The 23,667-nt window shown below is 44.4% G+C and overlaps 1 protein-coding gene across 1 annotated transcript in view; it reads left to right on the top strand.

The window, feature by feature from the left end:
• hk1 (hexokinase 1) overlaps positions 1-16,522 on the top strand; it is a 72,411-nt gene extending 55,889 nt beyond the window's left edge. Inside the window, exons 12-18 of the mRNA XM_059947294.1 lie at positions 2,345-2,464; positions 3,468-3,563; positions 4,072-4,171; positions 5,706-5,889; positions 10,772-10,927; positions 11,024-11,257; positions 15,673-16,522. Of these exons, the coding sequence (XP_059803277.1) occupies positions 2,345-2,464; positions 3,468-3,563; positions 4,072-4,171; positions 5,706-5,889; positions 10,772-10,927; positions 11,024-11,257; positions 15,673-15,814 (1,032 nt within the window). The 3' untranslated portion in view covers positions 15,815-16,522. The remainder of the gene's footprint in view (positions 1-2,344; positions 2,465-3,467; positions 3,564-4,071; positions 4,172-5,705; positions 5,890-10,771; positions 10,928-11,023; positions 11,258-15,672) is intronic.
• Positions 16,523-23,667: the final 7,145 nt, after the last annotated feature.

Raw genomic sequence — 23,667 nt, 5'->3', positions numbered from 1 at the left:
AACTGGTCAAATAAAATTGTTAGTGAAATAGCAATGAAGAACTTCCTTTGCTGCCCTAAACACCAGCAATGTAATGAGCAGAAGGACATAAAATGTCTGAGAAGAACCAGATCTGAAAGTCCACATATTTGATATCCATTTGCCCTTTATCCAGTTTTTTTTTCAAATTCTCCATCAAATTTTTCACGCATTATAATTCTCTGTGAGCTTACCTGGTGGACTGATTTCAGTTCATGCTCAGTTCATGAATTTCAGGCTTTTGTCCTCGGCTGTATCAGCTGAATTTATTTTTCTCTCCCTTGTGAACGGTGCCTGTTGAACATCGCTGAATAGCCACCAACTCCCATCTTCCAGTTGATGATCCGAAAGGAAAAGGGTTTTTGACAGCTGCTGGTGACCTGTGAAAAGCTGTGAGCGAAGAGCAGTTCACCTCCATTAGGCTGATAACCGGCTGAGAGCACCTTCTGCCTGCTGTGAGCACCATATCAAAGTGTAAATACCAATCAACGGAAGCTGTTCTCATTGAGCAATCCTTTATTTAGACTGCGTTGATATCCCATTAGCTGAAAAGTGATATTGCAGTATAAACAGGATCTGACCACTTAGTAACAGTCAGTCTGTGTTCCCTGTCTTTAGAATACGAGAGGCTCTTCCCCACTGTCAAGAGATAGTTGGGCTGCTCTTTGGTGCCATTCGGCTGACCCTTGGGATAGAAGATTTTTTACATTATTCATTCAGGATAAATGTGCTCTGTGGACTGAGCCTGCATTTCATTGTCCGAATCTGAATTCAGAGAAGGTGGTGGTGAGCCGCCTAATTGTACCACTGCAGTGTCTGAGTTCGGGGAGATGGGGCTCGTCAGCCTGGGAAGGCAGTCCGTCTAAGAGAGGGAAAACACTGATTTCAAACCTGCGGTGCCTTGCGGCCATACCCACTCATGGGAAAGGCTTCGGGAGTAAACCCTGAGGACGAATCCGGAGCTGGAGTCCCGAAGGCGGTCCGACGTTGCCTTCAACCTCGCTCTGACAACTCCTACAACAACACCAGTGCCAAGTTGTATCGGCCCTTGCCCTTCCCTTAGACAACATCGATGGCATGGAGACTTGCTGCATGGGCAACTGCTGGTCTTCCATACAACCTTGCCCTGGCCTGTGCCCTGGAAACCATTCCAGGCACAGATCCATGGTCTCGCGAGACTAACGAATGACACCACCACCACCACCAGAGTTTGAGGTGTGGCTGTACACAAAGTGTGGTCAGGCAATGTGTCCTAGGATTTTGACCATAGACAGTGAAGGAACGATGATGTGTTTTCCAAGTCAGGGCAAATTCCTAGGTGGTGTTGTCCTTTGTCCTTTGTTGTCCTTGTCCTTTCAGCTGGTAGAGGCCTTCTGTTTGAAAGGTGCTGTGCTAGGAGTCTTAGGGAGTTGTTGTCATGTTCTGTAGATGGTACAAAGTACGTTGGAGGTGGAGTGAACATCGCTGAGCGTTGGTGGCGAAGCGAGCGTTGCCACGCGGTGGCGGCGGAGTGAGTGAACTATGGATGGAGTGCCTATCAAGAGGGTTGCTATGTCCTGAGTGGTTTTGAGCTTCTTCAGTGTTGTTGAATTTGCACTTGCCTGGGCAAGAGGAGGGCGTTCTTTCACTCTCCTGACTTGAGCCTTGCAGATGGTACGCAGGCTTTGGGGAGTTAGGAGGTGAGTTTCCCACCAAGCGTTTCCTTGCCTCTAATTGTCTTATAGCTTCATTGTGTGCATGCCTATTCCAGTTTCTGGTCAGAGTTAACCCTCTGGATGTTGATAGTGGGGTGTTGTAATGCTGGCGTATGTCTGAAAAGCCCCTTCAGGCGTTAACGTTTGCACTCGGGTAATCTGTGGAGGACGTACGGTGTTCCGGCAACATGCTCAAGGTTTGCACATTCAGTGGAAACCCAAGGGACTGGTGCATTCTGCTGAAGTAATAATAAAAAAAATTGTTTTGTTTAATCTTACCAGAAAAAAATCCTCAACAAAGCAGTTAGGGAAAAGAAGAGAAAACCTGCAGACGCTGGAAATCCAAGCTGCATACAAGAATTGCTGGAGAAACTCAGCAGGCCAGGCAGCATCAATGGAGAAGAGTAGTGTCGACAATTCAGGCCGAAGCCCTTCAGCAGGACTGGAGGGGAAAAAAAAAGATGAGGATTCTTGCTGAAGGGTCTCAGCCTGAAAGGTCAACTGCACTCCTTTCTGTAGATGCTGCCTGGCCTGCTGAGTTCCTCCAGCGTTTTGTGTGTGTTGCCGGGAAAAGAAGATCACGTTGGTAATTTATCAATAATAACTAGACGATTCTTTCTTTCAATTTTCAGCTGTTTGACCACATTGTTCACTGCATCTCCGACTTCCTGGACTACATGGGCATGAAGGGAGCGCGGCTTCCTCTTGGCTTCACATTTTCTTTCCCCTGTGAACAGAAGAGTTTAGATGAGGCAAGTGCATTTATTTAAAAATATGAAGAAAAATATTGCTCTAATGTAGATTTAATTACTCCTAGCCTTGAAATTGGATTGTATAGCATTGTTAATTTCATCATAACTGAATTGAAAATGTAATAATGCAGAATAATGTAAGATGCAATAATGGCTGTTTGCCAGGTGGAAATTTAACTAAGCAATTGAGTTGGGAGTCTTGCCTGCACATGTGATGTAATTTCCTTGCCTTAGGCCCATGTAACATTCCTTATGAAATGAAGACTGAGTTGTCCCAAGACTCTGTCACTGACGCTGTTCTGAGGCTGTGTGGTCATTGTGATGTAGTGCAGTATTGGGACCACACCAGCGTAAATCCTTCAAGCATTCCGGGTGCAATGGTGCAGGCCGACTCCCAAGCACGCTTCTCATTGCAATCCACCCACCTGAGCTGCACTCCTGAGCATGTTGATGTACAGCCCCCATTATTCTGCCCGCTCCTCTGATGCTGGACCCAACCCAGGCACCATCCGTGCCACTTTCCGCCTCCTCGGTGGAAAGCCCTCCACCAGCAGCTTATTTTATTGCCACTATTTTCACCAGCTGCTTAGCCAGTTGCCACCCCAAACCCAGATTCAAGCGGTGGCCTCTCTCTCCCACAGCTTTCTGCACATTGCCTTCACCTTGGATGCACGTTTCTGTAGACTTACATGTTCCAGGGCTGAGGCCTTTTGCCACTGATAAGAAAGTGCCTAAAGAAGTCACGGCACTAATTGCTATGAACATCTAGTATTCCACTCCACGTACTTAGCTTGTAGTGAATGACATTCCCTGTCCTTATACTTACTCTGGCCCATTTTGTTCTGTCCAACTACAGAGCCCATCCTTTCAAACTGCCCTACTCTCTTCACCCAGTGCCCTTCCCAGCAGCAATGCCCTGATACTACTCAGTAGTTTTTTTTCCCCCCATTCTACGGTGATTTTTCGCATTTGGTTGTTAAATGGTAGTTTTGTCTTTTCTCAGGGTATTCTTCTTAAATGGACGAAAGGCTTTAAGGCAACAGATTGTGAGGGAGAGGATGTAGTTACGATGCTCAGGGATGCCATTAAACGAAGAGATGTAAGTTGACAAATTCCCATCGATGCGCCTTCATTTGTTTAAGTTACCATTTCCTTGTAAATGAACATGCTATTGTAGGAGATTGGGAGGAGGCGTTAATCATTGATATAATTATTATGTATATGTATAATTCGATCAAATACACAGTGCAATAATAACTGCTTCAGCTCTGACTCTCATCCTGTCTTTCCTCATCCAACAACGTGGACTTCTGTACTTCATCCTCCTCATGGTTTACTTGGTTTGACGCAGTTATGAAATTTAGCTCAAAATCTGAAAAAAATTTATTGTAAATTATTATAATGATTTAAAATAATTGGAGCAAATCTTAGGCTTTCTAGATTGAATTCTACCAGAAGAAAAATGCTGGAAAAAAAATCAGTTTTGAATGTTCAAGGCAGGTGGGTCATCTGTCTTTGAAGTAATGGATAGTTCGCTGCTGGGCAGCCTTCCTTGGTCTCAAAGTGACTACAATTCTTCCTGATTATTCTATAATTTCTTCGTCTAGGAGTTTGAGCTGGATATTGTAGCAATTGTGAATGACACGGTTGGCACGATGATGACATGTGCATATGAAGATCTACAGTGTGAAGTTGGAATGATTGTTGGTGAGTTAGTATTGACACCCACTGCATTCGTCTCATTTAGTTGTCAGTAAATGAAGTAAAAAACAAACTGAAAATGCTGGAGTTAATAGTTCCAGGATAGTGACTTTTCTGATGGAAAATTTCTGATGAAAGAACTTCAATCTGAAACGTTATCTCCATTTCTCACTCCAGTGATGTTGCTTGGCCTTCTAAGCATTCCTAGTTTATATTTCAGATACCCAGCATTTGTACTTCTTTGTCTCTTGATTGCAAAGGAATCGGCCTAAAACGATGGATTAAATGCTGGAATATATTAAAGCTGGATTTTTTCATGATGACAGAGAGACAGGCTGATTGTGTGTTGTGTTTGTATACAGCCATTTGGACATGAATTTTAGAGGCTCTAATTAGGGAAATGGGGTAGCAGTCGGGTGGTTCTGGGCAAGTAAATAAAATCAATTAGCCCACAACCATGTTATCAATGTCTCGTTAACAAACCTGGTGAATCAGTATGGATCTGTTCCCTTTCACAGCCCAGCACAGCACAGCTCGGGTCTGACTCAGCGGCATTGTCAGTGTAAACTAGCAGAGCGGGCAGATACCCTGTAGTAAATGGAGTGAAGCTGTCCAAATTCGTTCACATTGGCTTTTGATCTTAAAATGTATAGATTCATGATTTGCCCTGAAGCAAAATACTAGATTTACTGTTTATTAAAATGAATTTCCAAATAAAAAGGATTAGTCAGGACATAAGAACATTAGTCCTTTTGTTGAATTCCTGTACTTTGGGGAAACCTGTAAATATCTGTGCACATCCTGTCGTTTTCGGCGAGAGAAGTGGGGTTGAAGTTTTTTTTTTCCTCCTTGCACTGCCCAGCAAACTGTGAGGTGTGGCAGCGATCAGCAGTAACCTGGAGTCTGTCCTGAGTTGAGGAAATGGAGAGTGACGGTGACTCTGGTCCCATGGCCTCGCTTTATCTGAGGTTGCAGGAGATCACGGGTAGAACTCAGGGCAAAAGCTGCAGAATGAGCTTTGCTTCAGAGTTGGTTTCAGATTTTAAAAAAACTGGATTATAAAAATATGCTCCAATCTCAGTGCGTAAAACCTGAGGTAGAAAACTATATATGTTGTTTTGATGCTTATATTAATTGGAAGGTTTACTATAGAAAAATTGTACTCAGGCTAACAAAAGTCCTACTTAAAAAGTAAGGAAACTGATTTCCCAAGAGGGCTGGAAGTGTGTGCTAAATATCCCTGCTTTGGGTTTGCCCAATATTCGCTTGTACTTCTTTCTCATTTTTTTTTGTTATAGTGCTCAGCAATTCCAAACTCACTCTCCATTACAAAGTAATTAACCTTTTTTCTTGTGTATGTACCAGGAGCCCATTCATCTGGCAGGAGAAAAGCTTCATTTTTACTCTACATGTAAACTGGCGATTTTATTATTGGTTATTTGTATTTGCTGAATTCTTTGCCTCCATTTTCTCATCTTTGTGTGAGACGAACCTTTTGCTGCTGCAGTCCTCTTCAGCCAATGTCACTGTTCCTCCTCAGGGACCGGCAGCAACACCTGCTACATGGAAGAGGCGAAGAACGTTGAGACCGTGGAGGGAGATGAGGGGCTCATGTGTGTGAACATGGAGTGGGGAGCTTTCGGTGACAACGGGTGCCTTGATGATATCAGGACGGAGTACGATAAAGCAGTGGACGATCTGTCATTGAACCAAGGGAAACAAAAGTGGGTTGATACAATGCAACTTTTATCTCCTAGTCTATAATCATGATGAGTGAATTGAGGTACCCCAAAGCTGAACAGTATCAACTAGGCAGCCAGAAAATAGAACATAGAACAGTACAGTACAGATCCTGCAGCCCACAATGTTGTGTTGAACTTTTAAGCTAGTTTAAAGTTTAATTTCCCTCCTGCGTAGCCTTCCGTTGTTCCTATCTGAGAATTTCTTAAATGTCCCTAATGGATCTCCCAGCAGGACCTTCACACACCTACCACTCTCTGTGTAAAGAATTCATCGCTGACATCCCCTGATACCTTTCTCCAATCTCCTAAAAATTTTGCCCCCCTTGTATTAGCCATTTCCACCCTGGGGAAAAAGTCTCTGGTTATCCACTTGATTTATGCCTCTTATCATCCTGTACACCTCTATCAAGTTGCCTCTCGTCCTCCATCGCTCCAGAGAGAAAAGCGTTAGCTTTTTTCTGGTATCTGAGCTTTTGGAAAAACTGCACAATTTGAGGTCAGCAACAGCAGAGCACTGTCGGTTCCCAGGTGTGTTTTAACCTCCTAGTGTGAAGGAAGTCCAGGGTGCCATCAGCAGCCTGTAAAGCAACAAAGCTGCTGGTCCTGACGGGATCCCAGCAGAGATCTTTAAGAACAGTGGACCAGCACTCCTGCACCACATTCATGCTGTGCTCCTGAAGGTCTGAGAAAGGGAACAACTGTTCTCAGAGCTCAGGGATACTCTAAAAGTGGCCTTATTCAAGAAGGGAGACAAAGCAATTGGCAATTACAGGGGCATCTCCCTGCTGTCAACACCAGGCAAAGCGCTTGCACCTATCCTTCTCAACTGACTCCTTTCACGATCCGAAGAAGTACTTCCTGAATCACAGGTTTCAGCAAATGTCACTGTTCCTCTTCAGGGACCGGCAGCAACAACTGCTACATGGAAGAGGCGAAGAACGTTGAGACCGTGGAGGGAGATGAGGGGCTCGTGTGTGAACATGGAGTGGGGAGCTCATCTGGAGGTAGAGCAGATGTGATTTTCACAGCACGCCAATTACAGGAAAAATGCCATGACCTAAGGCAGCCCTTCTACTTGGCTTTAATCGATTTGGCCAAAACATTTTATATCGTGGACTGCCAAGCTCTCTGGAGTATGATATCAAATCAGATTAAATTTAATTATCATTCAAACCATACATGGATGTAGCGGAACAAAACAGCATTCCTCTGGAGCTAAAGTGCAAAACATTTAAAACAGCAAGCTAACATTCAAAATAGTGAGCAGAGAAGCATATTCACTTGGAAAATAAAAACATAGATAGTCGCGGACACTGGGCGACAGTGTCCAGCAATTAATGGTACGGTCTCCTAGCAGTGCACGGACAGTGTATCAAGACTTGGCCTGACAAGCACTTATGAATAGTGAGTCTTCTGCATATGGGGTGTCAGTCACAGTACTCGCTAATAGTGGCGCTGAATCAGAACCCTTCGCTGTCAAGACCAGAGTCAAACAGGTATGAATCATCGTGCTGACCCTATTTGCCACCTTTACTGCTGACGTCCTTCACCTCATTAGTCAAGACCTGCCACAAGGAACCCCAATCGTGTATAGAATAGACATCAGGCTTTTCAACCTCAAATGCTTCAAGGCCAAGAACCAGGTCAGCCCCACTCACCCTCGTGAAGCTTCAGGAGGCAGGTGACGACACCATTGCAGCACATTCTGAAGAAGACCTCCAGTTTATCCTGAATGACTTCACTGGGTCTTGTTTTGAAGATAAAGAAGACACAGGTCCAAGATCAGCCACTGCCTAATCAGCCATTTATCCAGCCCTCCTTAAAAGTTGACAATATCACCCTTGAAAATGTAAACCCACTTTCCCTACCTTGGCAGCATTCTCTCCTTAAAAGCAGACATCGACTCGGACATCAACCACAGCCTGAGTAGTGCGAGTGGGACTCATATAAGATTAAGGAAGAGTCTTTGAAGACCACAACCTACAAGTCCAAACAAAACTCTCGGTCTGTAGAGCACTTGTCCTTCCTACATTATCGTATGGACCACCTATAGTAGATGCCTGAAAGCCCTGAGACAAAGAACCTTATGAAAGATTCTAACGATCAGCTGGAGGGGCAGATGCACTAACACCAGCATGCAGGAGGAGGCCAACGTGACAATCACAATAAAGCAACACCAACTCTGACGGATCATCCGGATGCCTAACTTGCATCTTCCCAAACAGATCCTTTACTCCCAGTTGAAGGAAAGCCAGCGAACCCCTGGCATTCAAAGGATATGCTTCAAAGATAACATCAAAATCGGCTTAAAGAAATTCAACATTACGTCGAAAATCTGTGAGGACGTTGCACTCAATTGATACACCCGAAGGAAATCTGTTCAAGAGGGAGCAGCCCTACATGAGAACGACCTCCACTGTGCCTCAGAGAAGAAATGGCAGCTGTGAAAGGAGAGACTGAACAACTAAAAGACCCAAACACTGACCATAAACCACCACTAACCCTAAACCACCACTACCCTAAACCACCACTAACCATAAACCACCACTTACTCGTGTCCACGCTTACGCGAATATGTGGATCCCAATTGGCCTCTACAGCCACTTGAGGACCCACCAGTAGACAAGGTCTTAAGAGAACATCTTGCTCAACTCAAGTGATTACAACAAAATGTATTGGTGCCTACAGTCAACCTTGAGTATTGATAAGGTGGTTATGGGCTTCACATGCATTTCCATGACTACAGAACAGGTTTTAAAATGCTGATTATGAAATAGATGTAAGAACTATTGGAATATGAATTGAAATAATTAATATAACAATGAGGGCATTGAGTTGTCCAGCACAGGAGTAAGTCAGTTGACACACAAGTGTCAATGTGGATAGCAAGGAAGACTATCAAGGCTTGCAGAGGGATCTGGATTAGCTGGAAAAATGGGCTGAAAATGACAGATGGATTTTAATGCAGACAAGTGTGAAGTGTTGTACTTCAGTAGGACCAACCAGGAGCGAACAGGAGGGCACTGAGGAGTTGGTGGAACAAAGGGAACTGGGAATACAGGACCATAATTAATTGGAAGTGCTGTTACAGGTAGGTAGGGTCATAAAGAAAGCTTTAGGCATATTGGCCTTCATAAATCAAAGTAGTGAGTTGGGAGACGGGATGTTATGTTGAAGTTGCATAAGATGTTGGTGAGGCCCAACTTGAAATATTGTGTGCAGTTTTGGTCGCCTACCTACGTGAACGATGTAAATAAGGTTGAAGGAGTAGAGAGGGATTTACAAGGATGTTGCTGGGTCTGGTGGACCTGAGTTATAAGGAAAGGTTGAGTAGGTTAGGACTTAATTCCTTAGAGCATTGAAGACTGAGAGGAGATTAGATAGAGGTATACAAAATTATGAGGGATGTTGATTGGGCAAATGCAATCAGGCTTTTCCCACTGAGGTTGGGTTGGACTACAACCAGAGGTCATGGGTTAAGGGTGAAAGGTGAAAAGTTTAAGGGGAACATGAGGGAAAATTCTTCACTCAGAGGGTCGTGAGAGTGTGGAACAAGCTGCCAGCATTTGGTGCATGCGAGCTCGATTTCAAGATTTAAGCAAAGTTTGGATAGGTACATGGATAGTAGGGGGTGGAAAGGAGGTCGATGCGGGTGTGCGGTTTAAATGGTTCCGGCATGGACTAGGTGGGCTGAAGGACCTGTTTTGTGCTGTACTTTTCTATGACTTCAAGTCCATGCCAATCTCTACAATAATTCCATTTGCCCTCACTAACTCTGAATCCTGTGCTTTACCTTTTTAAGTGTCTGTCTAAATGTTTACTAAACATAAAGATTATACCTGATTTCACCACCTTCTCTGCCAGTGGGGTTTTAAGAATTAACTACTCTCGTGTGTTGGGGGGGGGAAATACCTGCCCAAATTCCCTTTAAACCTCATTCCTGGCACCTTTCGTATTTTTTATTACCCTTGCCATGGGGAAAAGAGCCTGAATTTCTGTCCTATCTAAGTTCAAAGTAAATTTATTGTTAAAGTACATATATGTTACCATATACCACCCTGAGATTCATTTTCTTGTGGACATGCACAGTAAATTCAAGAACCACAACAGAATCATTGAAAGACCCAACTGGACGGATAAAAAAAACTAGTGTGCAAAAGGCAAACTGCAAATGCAAAAGAAAATAATAATAATAAATAAATAAGCAATAAATATCGAGAACATGAGATGAAGAGTCCTTGAAAGTGAGTTCATAGGTTGTGGGAACTGTTGTGGGTGAGAGAAGTTGAGTGAAGTTATCCCCTTTGGTTCAAGAGTCTGATAGTTGAGGGGTAATAACTGTTTCTGACCCTGGTGGCATGGGTCCTGAGGCTCCTGTACTGCTTTACTGATGGCAGTAGCGAGAAGAGAGCACGGCCAGGATGCTGGGCGCCCTTGATGATGGAGGTTGCTTTCCTGCGGCAATGCTCAATGCTGCTTGTCATTTTATACACCATTAGGTGAACCTTCGGCATCAGAGTCAGGTTTATTATCACTGTCATATGATGCAAAATTTGTTGTCTGCAGTAGCAGTACAAAGATTCCTATAAATTACAAAATAGTGCCAAAGAGGGAATAATGACATAGTGTTCATTGAAATCTGATAAAATTCGGGAAGAAATGCTTCCTGTATCATTGACATTCTCTTTTACTCCAGAAAAAAAAATCCAGCCTATCTAATCTCTCTCAATTAAACTCCTCCAATCCATCAACTTTTGTGTCATCCCCAAATGTACCAATCACGTGCCCTGTATTCACATCCAGTTGAGACTACTTGAAAGTGATACTTCAGTACTGAAAGGATTGTTGTCACTGTCATTTCTAGGTATGAGAAAATGATCAGTGGGATGTACCTGGGTGAGATTGTGCGAAATGTGGTCATCAATTTCACCAGGCGAGGATTCCTGTTCAGGGGGCAAATCTCGGAGACACTGAAGACAAGAAGCATCTTTGAGACAAAGTTTCTTTCCCAGATAGAAAGGTATCTAGATTCTTCCTTAAGATTTTAGCCACTTGGCTTGGTTCTGAAGTTCGTGGCTGACGTGTCATTTGGTTCTTTACCTGTCTGTCGATGCAGTGACTGCCTGGCTCTGCTCCAGGTCCGTGCAATCCTCCAGAACCTCGGCCTCGACAGCACTTGTGACGACAGTATCATCGTGAAGGAGGTGTGCGGTGTCGTTTCGAAGAGAGCCGCCCAGCTCTGTGGTGCAGGGATGGCTGCTGTCGTGGACAAAATAAGGGAGAACCGGGGCCTGGACCACCTAGAGATTACCGTGGGTGTTGATGGAACTCTCTACAAGCTTCACCCACAGTAAGTGCTCAGCTTCTTAAAATCTCTTCTGTGTCAATCAAGTTCCTGTTTTAAAGCAGTATCCAGACCGCCAACTTTGGTACCAGTCCCCAAACTTAATAACTACATCACCCACCTCATCAAAATGTGACTAACAGGGGACCCAGCACTGATCCTGGCAGCACGCACTGGTCATAGCCTTTAATCTGAACATTTCTCTCTCATCTTCCTTGTTCTCCTCGATCTCTCTTACACCTGCTTCCTTCCAATATATACATTGATCTTTGGCCACCATGTTGTGTCAATGTTTTAACCTACTCCCAGATCATTCTAATCTTCCCTCCTACATAGCCCTCAGTTTGAGGAACTTTTCTTGAATCTATGGGCACAGGCTCGAGAATACAGTAAGAACATCTACCTTCTACAGAGCAACACACACAAAATGCTCGAGGAATTCGGCAGGTCAAGCAGCATCTACGGTAATGAAAAAACAGACGATGTTTCAGGTTGAGACCTTTCTCAAGACTGGAAAGGAAGAGGGGAAGATGACAGAATAAGATGGTGGGGAGATGGGAAGGAGTACTGTAGAAGTTAGGTGGTGAAGCCAGGTGGGTGGGGGAGGGGATGATGTAAGAAGCTGTTCGGATCTTGCCCCCCTCCGAACGCACTGCTCTCCTCCACCCTCTCTGCACCGATCCCAACCTCACCATCAGACCCGCAGACAAAGTGGATGCTGTTATAGTCTGGCAGAATGACCTCTGCTGAGGTCAGGCGGCAGTTCTCAGTCCTCTCCCTTACCCCCTAAAGCAAACCCCACTCAGGACTATCAGGACACTGTCTCCAACTCCAAAACAAGGGGGGCATAGATTTGTGAGAGGGGAAAGATTTAAAGGGCATGATTACACAGTAGTAGTGAGATTATGAAACAAGCTGGCAGAAGTGGCTGACACGGGGTAATGTTTAAGAAGCATTTGTGTGGGTAGATGGAGGGGTGAGTCTTAAAGGGATGGGACTTTGAGGTATGGGCCAAACACAGGAAACTGGGCATTGATCTCAGGATGGACTCGTTGGGCCTGCATTTTAGCTGCATTGTTGTGACTGAGGAAGCAGATCTGCCTCTCAGAAGTGGCAGGATCTTGCCAAATGTGCTTAATAACGTTACAGAAGAGCTTACTACTCCAAACTAACTAGAGTTCAGTTGCTAGTGTCCAGGAGTTATTTTGTCTAAAACATCCTTTGTTATATCAACCACTCAATTAGCAGTGTATCAAAAGAATACTACATGGTGCATGCATTTCTCAAAGGTGAACTTATTTTCTTGTATTCTAAACAGCTTAAAAGTAATAAGCCTACATAAAATATATCAGCAAATCTCTATAATTATTAGCTGAAACCTACAGTATATGTGGTTTTAAAAACAAACTGCTGAAGTACTCAATGGGGTTTTATGTTGAAGTTATCTAAGACGTCTGTGAAGCTAAATTTGGATTCTGGTCACCTCCCTACAGGAAAGATGTCAATAAGATATCAAGATTACAGAGAAAATTTACAAGGATGTTGCCAGGTCTTGAGGACCTGAATTATAGGGAAAGATTAAATAGGTTAGGATATTATTCCCTAGAGAGTAGGAGAAGGAGGGGAGATTTGATAGAAAAATACAAAATTATGACCGGTATGGATAGTGTAATTGCAAGCAAGCTTTTTCCACTGAGGTTGAGTAAGACTAGAACTGGAGGTCGTAAGTTAAGGGTTAAAAGTGAAATGTTTAAGGGAAACCTGAGGAGGGATGTGGGTTCAAATGCAGCATTTAAGGGAAGATAAGTACATGGATGGGATGGTACGGTGGATAATGGTCCAGGTGCGCATCAATGGGACTAGGCCGAATAACTGTTTGGTATAGGCTAGATGGGCTGAAGAGACTGTTTCTTTGATGTAATACTCGAGGAGTCTAAGTCGGGATCAAGCAGCATCTGTGGAGGCAAACAAGTGGGTGAAGAAACCCAGGCGACTAGCTGAATGGATGAGGGACAGATGAAATCAGGCAGGAAAACTAATCTCGGTTACGGAATGTGAACACAGGGAAGAGAGCAGCTAGGTAGAGAGTAAGTGTGTAAGGAACACAGGGTTCTGGGTGTGGGTTACCTGAAATTGGAATAGTCCATGTTCACAGCATTGGCTTTTAAACTACTCGTGGAACAAGAGGTGTTCTTTCAGTTTGGATGTGGTCTCATTGTGGCAGTGGAGAAGGCCAAGGATAGACAGGGAAAGGGAAGGTGAGTTGAAATAACATGTAGCTGAGAACTCAAGATGAGTCCACAGCTGCTAGAAGAACTCCATGGGATGTTATGTTGATGTTGGGAGGCTAAGTTTGGAGTTCTGGTCACCTACCTACAAGAAGTATATACACAGGATATCTCTCTTCTGAGAAAATTTACAAGGATGTTGCCAGGACTTGGACCAGAGAATAGGGAAAGGTTGAATGGGTTAGGACTTTATTCCCTAGGGGAGATTTGACAGAAGCATACAAAATTATGAGGAATATAGATAGGGTAAATGCAAGCAAGCTTTCCCCGAGTTCGCCCCAGAATCTGGTATTTGCAGTCTCTTGTGTGTCCGTGCATACTGTATGTAGTTGACTTGTGAAATATTTACAGAGATCCAGTCACTTAAAATTGAGGTGTATAGAAATCTTTTCTTTGTGAGGCTGGCGAGGTGCCAGAATTCCCTATCAAAGATGGTTGAAGAGTGTGTATCATTAGAAGCATTTAAAGAGGTAGATAAACTTTTAGAATATCGGCCAGTTGAAGTTTCTATGGAGCTGGCAAAGAGCAGTTCAGGCCTGGGGTAACTTGGCAGTGGTGGGACAGGCTTGCAATGTGAGGGTGTCTATTTTCTATTGTGTCTGTGATGTAATGTAATTACTACTTTGCTATTGTGTCCCTGTCCCCCTTCAAATTGAGCCCAGTTTTCTCCTGGGTGACTGCACCCAAACTGGAGTGTCTACCCTATTGTACTTTCAAACAGGAACGTGGTGGCAAATCACCTGGGTGTCATTTTCTTTGATATGTGTCAGGATTAAGATAACATCAAAGAAACACCCATAGCATAGCTCAACAATGCCTGAAAGTAGAGTTTGTTTCAAAGAATGTTGTGCTGTTTGCAAGTCTCCATGAACCAGTTGTTATTATTGTAATGACTGGTTAGTCACTGGTTAGATGTGTGCCAGGAATGGCGGGGGTGAGACAGTCTGTTGGTGGAGTGTGGAGACTACAAACACAGTCAGTCTCATAAGGAGGCCATTTTGGCCCACAGGCCCCTGGGGGAACAGAACCATTACCCCTTCCACCCTTATTCCCCCACAGCCCTTGCTCATGCCCAACACCAAAGGAAATCAGCCAGTGGATGGGAAGAGAATGTTGCTTGGAGAGTGGAGGGGAAAGGACGAGGGATGACAGTCCCTGAGGGAATGCCCTCTTCTAGATGCGGGAGAGGATCTGCGGATATTTGCAGTTGATGGATGGGACAAAGGGGGAAGAGGAACCAGCGTGAGCAGAACGTAAACGCTGTCTATTCCCTCCGTAGATGCTGCTGAGCTCCTCCAGCATTGATTATTTTCCAGTTTGTTTATTTAGAAGGTCGTGGTACAGGTCTTTCTGGCCCAGCGACCCCCAGCCTAATCACAGGACAATTAACCTACTAACTGGTACATCTTTGGACCGTGTGAGGAAACCGGAGCACCCGGTGGAAACCCACATCCTCATGGGAAGAATGTATGGACTTCCTTACAGAGGAGCTGGAATTGAACGCTGAGCTCCAACATCCCGAGCCTGTAATAGTGTCGCGCGAACCGCTACACTACCGTGTATACATTGTTCAAGATTTCCTGCGCCTCCTGGTGTCTCATAGAGGTGATGCAAACGGCAGTGTGGCAGGCTAATGAATCAAAGCTGTGCTGTACCTGGGAAGGGAGTCACCTTCCCACTGCTCAGCACTGCATAGACTAGATGAGACCTCCGCAGTGCTAAGTGATGTCAGCAGCTCTGTGAGCCTTTCAGAACAGATGAACTTGACACCCATTCCCAGGTCATAATTAGAACCTTGATTTTTAATTAGATGTATTTTAATTTCTGCTTTGTATCATGTTCTCCTTTTCATCTGGAGTGTATCTGTTGAACTTTCCGTCTGTAATCCTCCCAGCTCTGTGAAACTTTTCATTACTGCCTAACTGTATATCCATTGCCTAAGTAAATACTGTCTTCCTATTGCAAACCTCCCCTCACCCCATTTCAGCCCCTCCCTACAATCGGAGTGGTCGGTTCACCCACCTCACCACTCTCAGGACGGAGTCTTGCCCTTTGTTTATCATCGGCAGATATGTTGCGTGACTGGGATCAACTTCATTCTGACTGAGATTGGTATATCTTTCTCCTCAACAGCTTCTCAAAGATCATGCACAAAACAGTGAAGGAACTGGCTCCGAAATGCAATGTGACGTTCCTGTTGTCAGAAGACGGCAGCGGGAAGGGAGCTGCCCTTATAACAGCGGTGGCATGCAAACTTCGCGAATTGGGACAGTAGGACCGGTTGCAGGAAGCACCAAGTCCTGTGGCTGGAGTAGTATTACATATCCCTTGCGCCTCTCTTACTAAAACAGCTATGGCTTGATGATCAGGATGAGGTATTTTACAAGTATGTTGCACTAAGTTTGGCATAGGTAAGCACCCCAAAAAAAAAATTGAAATACCCTAAAGACTAGCAACAACATACTTGTTAATTCAAGGCTGCTGGATTTGCAAAAGTCCTAATTTAAAATGATCACTGTGTTCAGTATCAACTTAAATTTCAATGTCACCTTCGCATTTAAAGTGTCTGTCCATTGAGTTCTCTGAGAGCTGTTGAAGGATTAAAACCAGAATCCAGTTCCAGATAACCAACTTTGTTATAGTCACACGATGTCCTGAGCAGCAAAGAATTTTCTGCTTTACTGTTGTCCACTATGTAGTTTGTGTAGTGCTGTGGCGTGTCTTCACAAAGGTATGTCTATATATTTGGTACCTGAAAATTTACCCAATAAATGAGATCAATTATAGCAATCTGAGATGTATTTTCAGAAAAATTAGCTGGGTTATTGTGTTACACATTATTTTCACCTTGTCTGGGTGAATGTGTCGAGATAAGTAAAGATGCATGCCTTACCGATGTTGCAGAACCTTTAATTTTATACACTCTGTTGAGGCACTCTGTTTTAAAGTGTAATTGTGAATACATTAAAGTTGATCTGTTGTGCATCGTTGAAACGCCTGGCTTCTTTTGGAGAATGTTATATCTTTACACAGCTGATCACAAAACTCTGAGACGGTACAGCTCAGAGACTGTTTTTGGCCTACCACGTCTGCATTGACTGCGATTTTATCTGCCCTCCATGTCACACGTCTTCATGTATCTAAATGACTCATTGCTACCATACCCATTTCTGTCACTTCCCCTGGCAGTATATTCCAGGTCGAGGAGTGATTGATAAGTTTGTGGCCTAAGGTAGAAGGAGTCAATTTATGAAAACCCAGCACATTTATTTTTCAACATAGTCCCCTCCTACATTTACACACTTAGTCCAGCGGTCGTGGAGAGTACGGATCTTGGACCTCCAGAAAGTGTCCACTGCATGGGTGATTGATAAGGTCGTAGCCTAAGATAGAAGGAGATGAGTTATACAGCTCTTGTTACATGCACATGCAGGTCAACTGAGTGATAATGCAGAAAGTTTGAAATCAATAACTCATCACCTTCTACCTTAGGCCACAAACTTATTAATCACCCCTCATGCCTACCACTCTTTCTGTCAAAAGAAATTACTTCATATTATCTGTTTTGAACCCCTCTCACCTTAAAGCAGGGGTTCCCAACCTTGGGCCCCACAGAGCCCTCGGGTCATGGCATAAAAAGGGTTGGGTAACTCTGCCTTAAAGCAATCTATAGTATTTGACATTTCCCAGAAAAAAAAGACCATCTATTCTATCTGTACCACTCATAATTTCATACCTTTTTATTTAGTCTCCCCTCAGCCTCTGGCCCTCCAGCAAAAACAATCCAAGTTTGTCCAGCCCCTCCTTACACCTAATACTCTCCGAACCATGCGACATCTTGGTGAACCTTTTTTATATCCTGTCCAAAGCCTCCACATCTTTTCTATAGCATGCAAGTGTGATCTAAGTAAAGTTTTATACAGCTGCAAGATCTCAAACCTACTCTGCACTCCACCTGATAAAGGCAAGCATGTCAGATTAGACCTTCTTTAACACCCTGTCCGGTTGTGGTGCACCCTTTCAGAAGCTACGGAGTTACACCCCAGGATTCCTCTGTCCATCAAATCTCCTGATGGTCCTGCCATTTATGTACACTTTCTTCTTAACTCCCAAACTATTCTACCTCATGCTTGTCCAGATTAAAGACTATCTGTCATGTCTCCACACAAATTTCCAGTCGATATCCTGCAGTGCCTTCCTCGCTATCCACAACTCCACCAATTTTCATTTCATCTGCAAACTTGCCAATCAGACCGCCTACAGTTTTGTCCACATCATTCAGATATATCAAGGATAGCACTGATACCTGTGGAACACCACCAGTCACAGACTCCAACAAGAGACGCGGGATCAAACCCACGGGATAAGGTCCCACATAGAAGATTGGTGGGTAAAATCAAAGCTCAGGGCATCGGGGGGAAGGCATTGACATGGATAGAAAACTGGTTGGCAGATAGAAAGCAAAAGGTAGCGATGAATGGTTGTTTCTCGGAATGGCAGGTGGTAACTAGTGGGGTGCCACAGGGCTCAGTATTAGGACCACAGCTGTTTACCATTTACGTTAACGATTTAGATGAAGGCATAAAAAATAACATCAGCAAGTTTGCTGATGATACTAAGCTGGGTGGCAGTGTGACATGTGATGAGGATGTTAGGAGAATTCAGGGTGACTTGGATAGACTGGGTGAGTGGGCAGATACTTGGCAGATGGTGTTTAATATGAATAAGTGCGAGGTTATCCACTTTGGGAGTAAGAACAGGAAGGCAGATTATTATCTGAACGGTGTAGAGTTGGGTAAGGGAGAAATACAAAGAGATCTAGGAGTCCTTGTTCATCAGTCAATGAAGGTGAATGAGCAAGTGCAGCAGGCAGTGAAGAAGGCTAATGGAATGTTGGCCTTTATTACAAAGGGAATTGAGTACAAGAGCAAGGAAATCCTTTTGCATTTGTACAGGGCCCTGGTGAGACCACACCTGGAGTATTGTGTACAGTTTTGGTCTCCAGGGTTAAGGAAGGACATCCTGGCTGTAGAGGAAGTGCAGAGTAGATTCACGAGGTTAATTCCTGGGATGTCCGGACTGTCTTACGCAGAGAGGTTAGAGAGACTGGGCTTGTACACGCTGGAACTAAGGAGATTGAGAGGGGATCTGATTGAAACATATAAGATTATTATGGGATTTGACAAGATAGAGGCAGGAAATATGTTCCAGATGCTGGGAGAGTCCAGTACCAGAGGGCATGGTTTGAGAATAAGGGGTAGGTCATTTAGGACAGAGTTAAGGAAAAACTACTTCTCCCAGAGAGTTGTGGGGGTCTGGAATGCACTGCCTCGGAAGGCAGTGGAGGCCAATTCTCTGGATGCTTTCAAGAAGGAGCTAGATAGGTATCTTATGGATAGGGGAATCAAGGGATATGGGGACAAGGCAGGAACAGGGGTATTGATTGTAATTGATCAGCCATGATCTCAAAATGGCAGTGCAGACTCGAAGGGCTGAATGGTCTACTTCTGCACCTATTGTCTATTGTCTATAAACCAAGTATCTGATGATCACAAAAGCAAAATGGAGATCAAAAGGTGACTTTCTCAATAAACTGGGTAATTAGAATTTTTTTCAATACATCTGGGCACACAAGATCTTCTACTTGTGAAGAGACTGAGATGAAAATTACATTGACTCTTTGCAGAGCTCCATGGACAGCATATAGTCTAACAATTAAAATGATAAAGGAAAACAGACAAGGAAGTAAACACATGGATGATTCAGGAACCTGATGTTTGAGACAAGATCCACATTATGGTCTTCTCTGATACCAACCTGTATTCAATGCAATCACAGTTCTAATGGAGTTCTCCTCATTCAAGTTTTGATTATAAAGAAAGATTTAATTGTCAGTGTTTCTTCTTCAACCTCTGCTCCACCAGTGATATACAGCTCACTGGTCTATAATTCCCAGGGTTAGAAACATAGAAAACCTACAGCGCAATACAGGTCCTTCGGCCCACAAAGCTGTGCTGAACGTGTCCTTACCTTAGAATTTACCTAGGGTTACCCATAGCCCTCTGTTTTTCTGAGCTCCATGTACCTGTCCAGCAGTCTCTAGTAAGACCCTGTCATTAGGGTTATCCCTATTTATTGAACAAATAAAAAAAAGTCACCCTCCAATCATCTGGTACTACCGTTGTGGCCAGTGAGAACACAAAGATTATTGTCAAAGCTGCAATAATGTCTTCCCTCACATCTTGTAGTAGCCTAGGATATATCCCATTCATACCTGGGGACTTACCTATCCTAAAGTTTTTCAAAAATTCCAGCACATCCTTTCCTAACATTAGCAGCTTGGTATATCAGCCTGTTTTACGCTGTCTTCACAAACTTCATGATGTCTCTCACCAATGAATGCTGAAGCAAAGTATTCATTAAAGACCTCCCCAACAACCTCTGACTCCAAACACATACTTCCTCCACTGTCCCTGATTCTCTCACTCTATCCTCCTTGAGGTTTTCCTATATCATACTGATCAAGTCCTTCTCATACCTCCTTTTAGCTCTCCAAAGTTTATTCTTTAGCTCATTCCAGGCTATCATGTAACTCCCTGGAACCCTGTCTGATTCTTGCTTCCTAAACCATAAGTAATCTTTCTTGCTCTTGACAAGATGTTCTACAACTCTTGTCAACCATGTCTCCTTCACCCTACCAGCCTTGCCCTCCATACCTTTCCAGAAACTCATGCAAGTGCTCCCTAAACAATCTCCACATTTCTGCTGTGTGTTTTTCTGAGTGCATCCCATCCCAAATTACAGCTCTAAGTTCCTACTTAATGGTATCATAGTTCACCCTCCTCTATTAAATGTTTCCCGATATTGTCTGTTTCTATCCCTGTCCAAAACTCAGAGTTTAGATGACTGCTTCTAAAATGCTCACCCACTGAGGGATTTATTACCAGATCCAGTATGGCCTCTCGTCTAGTCAGCCTGTCTACATACTGTGTCAGAATTCCATCTGGAACTCACCTAACAATTCTGGCCCATCAAATCTTGTGTACTAAGGTAGTGCAAACAATATTAGGGAAGTTGAAGGTATGCATGACAACAGCACTATTATTTCTGTTTCTTTCCAAAATCTACCCTGTGATCTGCACCTCAGTGTCTCTGCTGCTGTCGGGGGTGGGGGGGGGGCAGGGGTCTATAGACAACTCCAAAAAGAGTTAATGCTCCCTTCCTGTTTCTTACTTCCACCCACACTGACTCAATAGCTCTGATTCAGTCCCTAATTAGGAATGCCACTCCCCTACCTCTTTGACCTCCCTCCCTGGCCCATTGAAACATCCAAACCCCAGACCATCCAGCAGTCATTCTCCCCTTGAAATAGAGTCATAGAGTACAATGGCAAAGAAAAAGGCCCCAGTCCCAATGATCCTAATATGGGCCATGGCCCTCCATAACCTCTGCACCCACTCCCCATCCCTGTAGTTATCCAAATGTCTCTTCAATGTTGAAATTGAAATGGCATCACCACTTAGCCGCTCATCCTACCCTCTAAATATTTCCTCTAATATACCGTCTAAATCATCCTACCCCTCAAATACTACACCTTTCACCCTTAACCTATGACCTCTAGTTCTAGTCCCATGCAATCTCAGAGGAAAAAGACTGTATTAAACCTGTCTATACTCCTCATAATTTTGTATACCTATATCAAAGCTCCCCTCATTCTACTACGTTCTATGGTATAAAGTCCTAACCTATTCAACCTTTCCCTCTAACTCAGGTCCTCAAGTCCCAGCAACATCCTTGTAAATTTTCTCTGTACTCTTTCAATCTTATTGATATATTTCCTGTAGGTAGGTGACCAGAACTGCACACAATACTCGAAAAGAGTCCTCACTAACATCAACATAACATGCGACTCCTGTACTCAATACTTAAGATCTATGAAGGCCAATGTGCCAAAAGCTCTCTTTAGGACCCTATCAATCCCTTTCAGGAATTATGGATCTGTATCCCCAGATCTCTCTGTTCTATACCACAGAGTCCTACCCTGGTTTGTCCTCTCAATGAGCAACACCTCACGTTTGTTTGCATTGAATTCAAGGATTTTTATTTATTGTGATACGGCATGGATTAGGCTCTCCCAGCCATTCACGCCACACCACCCAGCGACCTCTGAGTTAACCAAAGCCTAACCTTGGGACAATTTTACAATGACCAATTAACTTCCTAACTGGAACGGCTTTGGACTTTGGGAGGAAACTGAAGCACTTGGAAAGAACCCACTCATTCCACAGAGAAGACATACTGACCCTTTACAGATGACGTCGGAATGGAATCCCGAACTCTGACACCCCCAGCAGCGATAGCTCCACGCTAACCACCATGTATCATAGCACTCAATGAGGGATCAAGGATCAACTTTACTGACGTATTAGGAATTTGCTGTGGCGTGCTGCCTCGACGTGCAACAAAAACAACACTCAATAATTATAAAGAATGAAGAATTATATAAAAATAAGTTAGCGGTTAAAGTACAAACGTGTAATAAAATGTACATAAATAGCAGCATGTATTTACAATGTAAACAACTTTATAAAAAGTGTTTTAAAGCATTTACAGAGCAGTGCCACAGCTGAGATAATAGATAGAGCGGGTTTGGACTTAACTAAAGGCATAGAGAAAACTACAGAACAGAAACAGGCCTTTCAGCCCATCCAATCTATGCTGAACCATTTAACATCCCAAAATGGTTGATCAAATTAACTGCCTAGGGGAAGAAACTTTTAAGATGGTGTGGTTTTTGTTTTATTAGCCCTAAGGATGTCATAACAGGGGCACTGAGAGTGGATCCAAATGCAAGACACAGACACTGAAGTACTAGGAACTGGACTAAACTAGGCTTAGGGATGGGACAGGACACAGACTAGGAGCTGGGACAGGAATACAGACTTGGGCTAGGACTTGGCTAGGGAAGCAGGGCCAGGACTAGGAACTGGGAACTGGGAGCCTGGGCTTGGACTCCGAGCCAAAGACAGGACAAGGTCCCAGAACCTGGGTCTTGACTCAGGCTTGGACTCCGGAGCTAGGCAAAGACATGACGTAGTCTTGGGAGACAGGAACCTCAGAGCCTTGACAAGGACTGGATGCTCGGAACCTTGGTCTAGAGCATGGGAACACGGAGCCTTGGGCCGGGACTCATACACAGAGCACAGAGCCGGGACCCCTCCTTGGGAACAGGACGTAGGACCGGGACTCATACACGGAGCACAGAGCCGGGACCCCTCCTTGGGAACAGGACGTAGGACCGGGACTCATACACGGAGCACAGAGCCGGGACCCCTCCTTGGGAACAGGACGTAGGACCGGGACTCATACACGGAGCACAGAGCCGGGACCCCTCCTTGGGAACAGGACGTAGGACCGGGACTCATACACGGAGCACAGAGCCGGGACCCCTCCTTGGGAACAGGACGTAGGGCCGGGACTCATACACAGAGCACAGAGCCGGGACCCCTCCTTGGGAACAGGACGTAGGGCTGGGACTCATACACGGAGCACAGAGCCGGGACCCCTCCTTGGAAACAGGACGTAGGACCGGGACTCATACACGGAGCACAGAGCCGGGACCCCTCCTTGGGAACAGGACGTAGGGCCGGGACTCATACACGGAATGCCGAACACGACGAGACGGTCCCCAACACAAGGTAGCAGCAAATGGTCAGACCTACCTAGCAAAGGCGAGGACACAAAGAGACAGTTCCAAACAATGATAGGTAGCTTCTTATCTTGACACAGCAAGGCTCTGGTTTCACTCCAGCGGTAGAACTGGATGGCAAAACAGGCGAGGCTTCAGGAGGAAGGGGAAGGGAACAGTCCAGCCTCAGGGTAATGGAAAAGACAGCCTGGCTTACCCAACAGGGGCAAGGACAGGAAGGGACAGATCCAATGCAGGGTAATAGCAAGATGGCCTGACTTACCCAATGGAGGCACTGACAAGATGAACCAATACCTACACTCGAACCTAGGGCCACTTATATTCTCAGCCCCAAGATGAGAATCAGGTGCCTGTGTTTAAGCCCACCTGAAACAAGGGACAGCCAAAAGACCCGACATCCGGAGTCTGGAGTCCTTGGA

Source organism: Hypanus sabinus, chromosome 22 (assembly GCF_030144855.1).
Source record: "Hypanus sabinus isolate sHypSab1 chromosome 22, sHypSab1.hap1, whole genome shotgun sequence".
Classification (NCBI taxonomy): Eukaryota; Metazoa; Chordata; class Chondrichthyes; order Myliobatiformes; family Dasyatidae; genus Hypanus; species Hypanus sabinus.
This window is presented reverse-complemented; position numbering and strand designations above follow the sequence as displayed.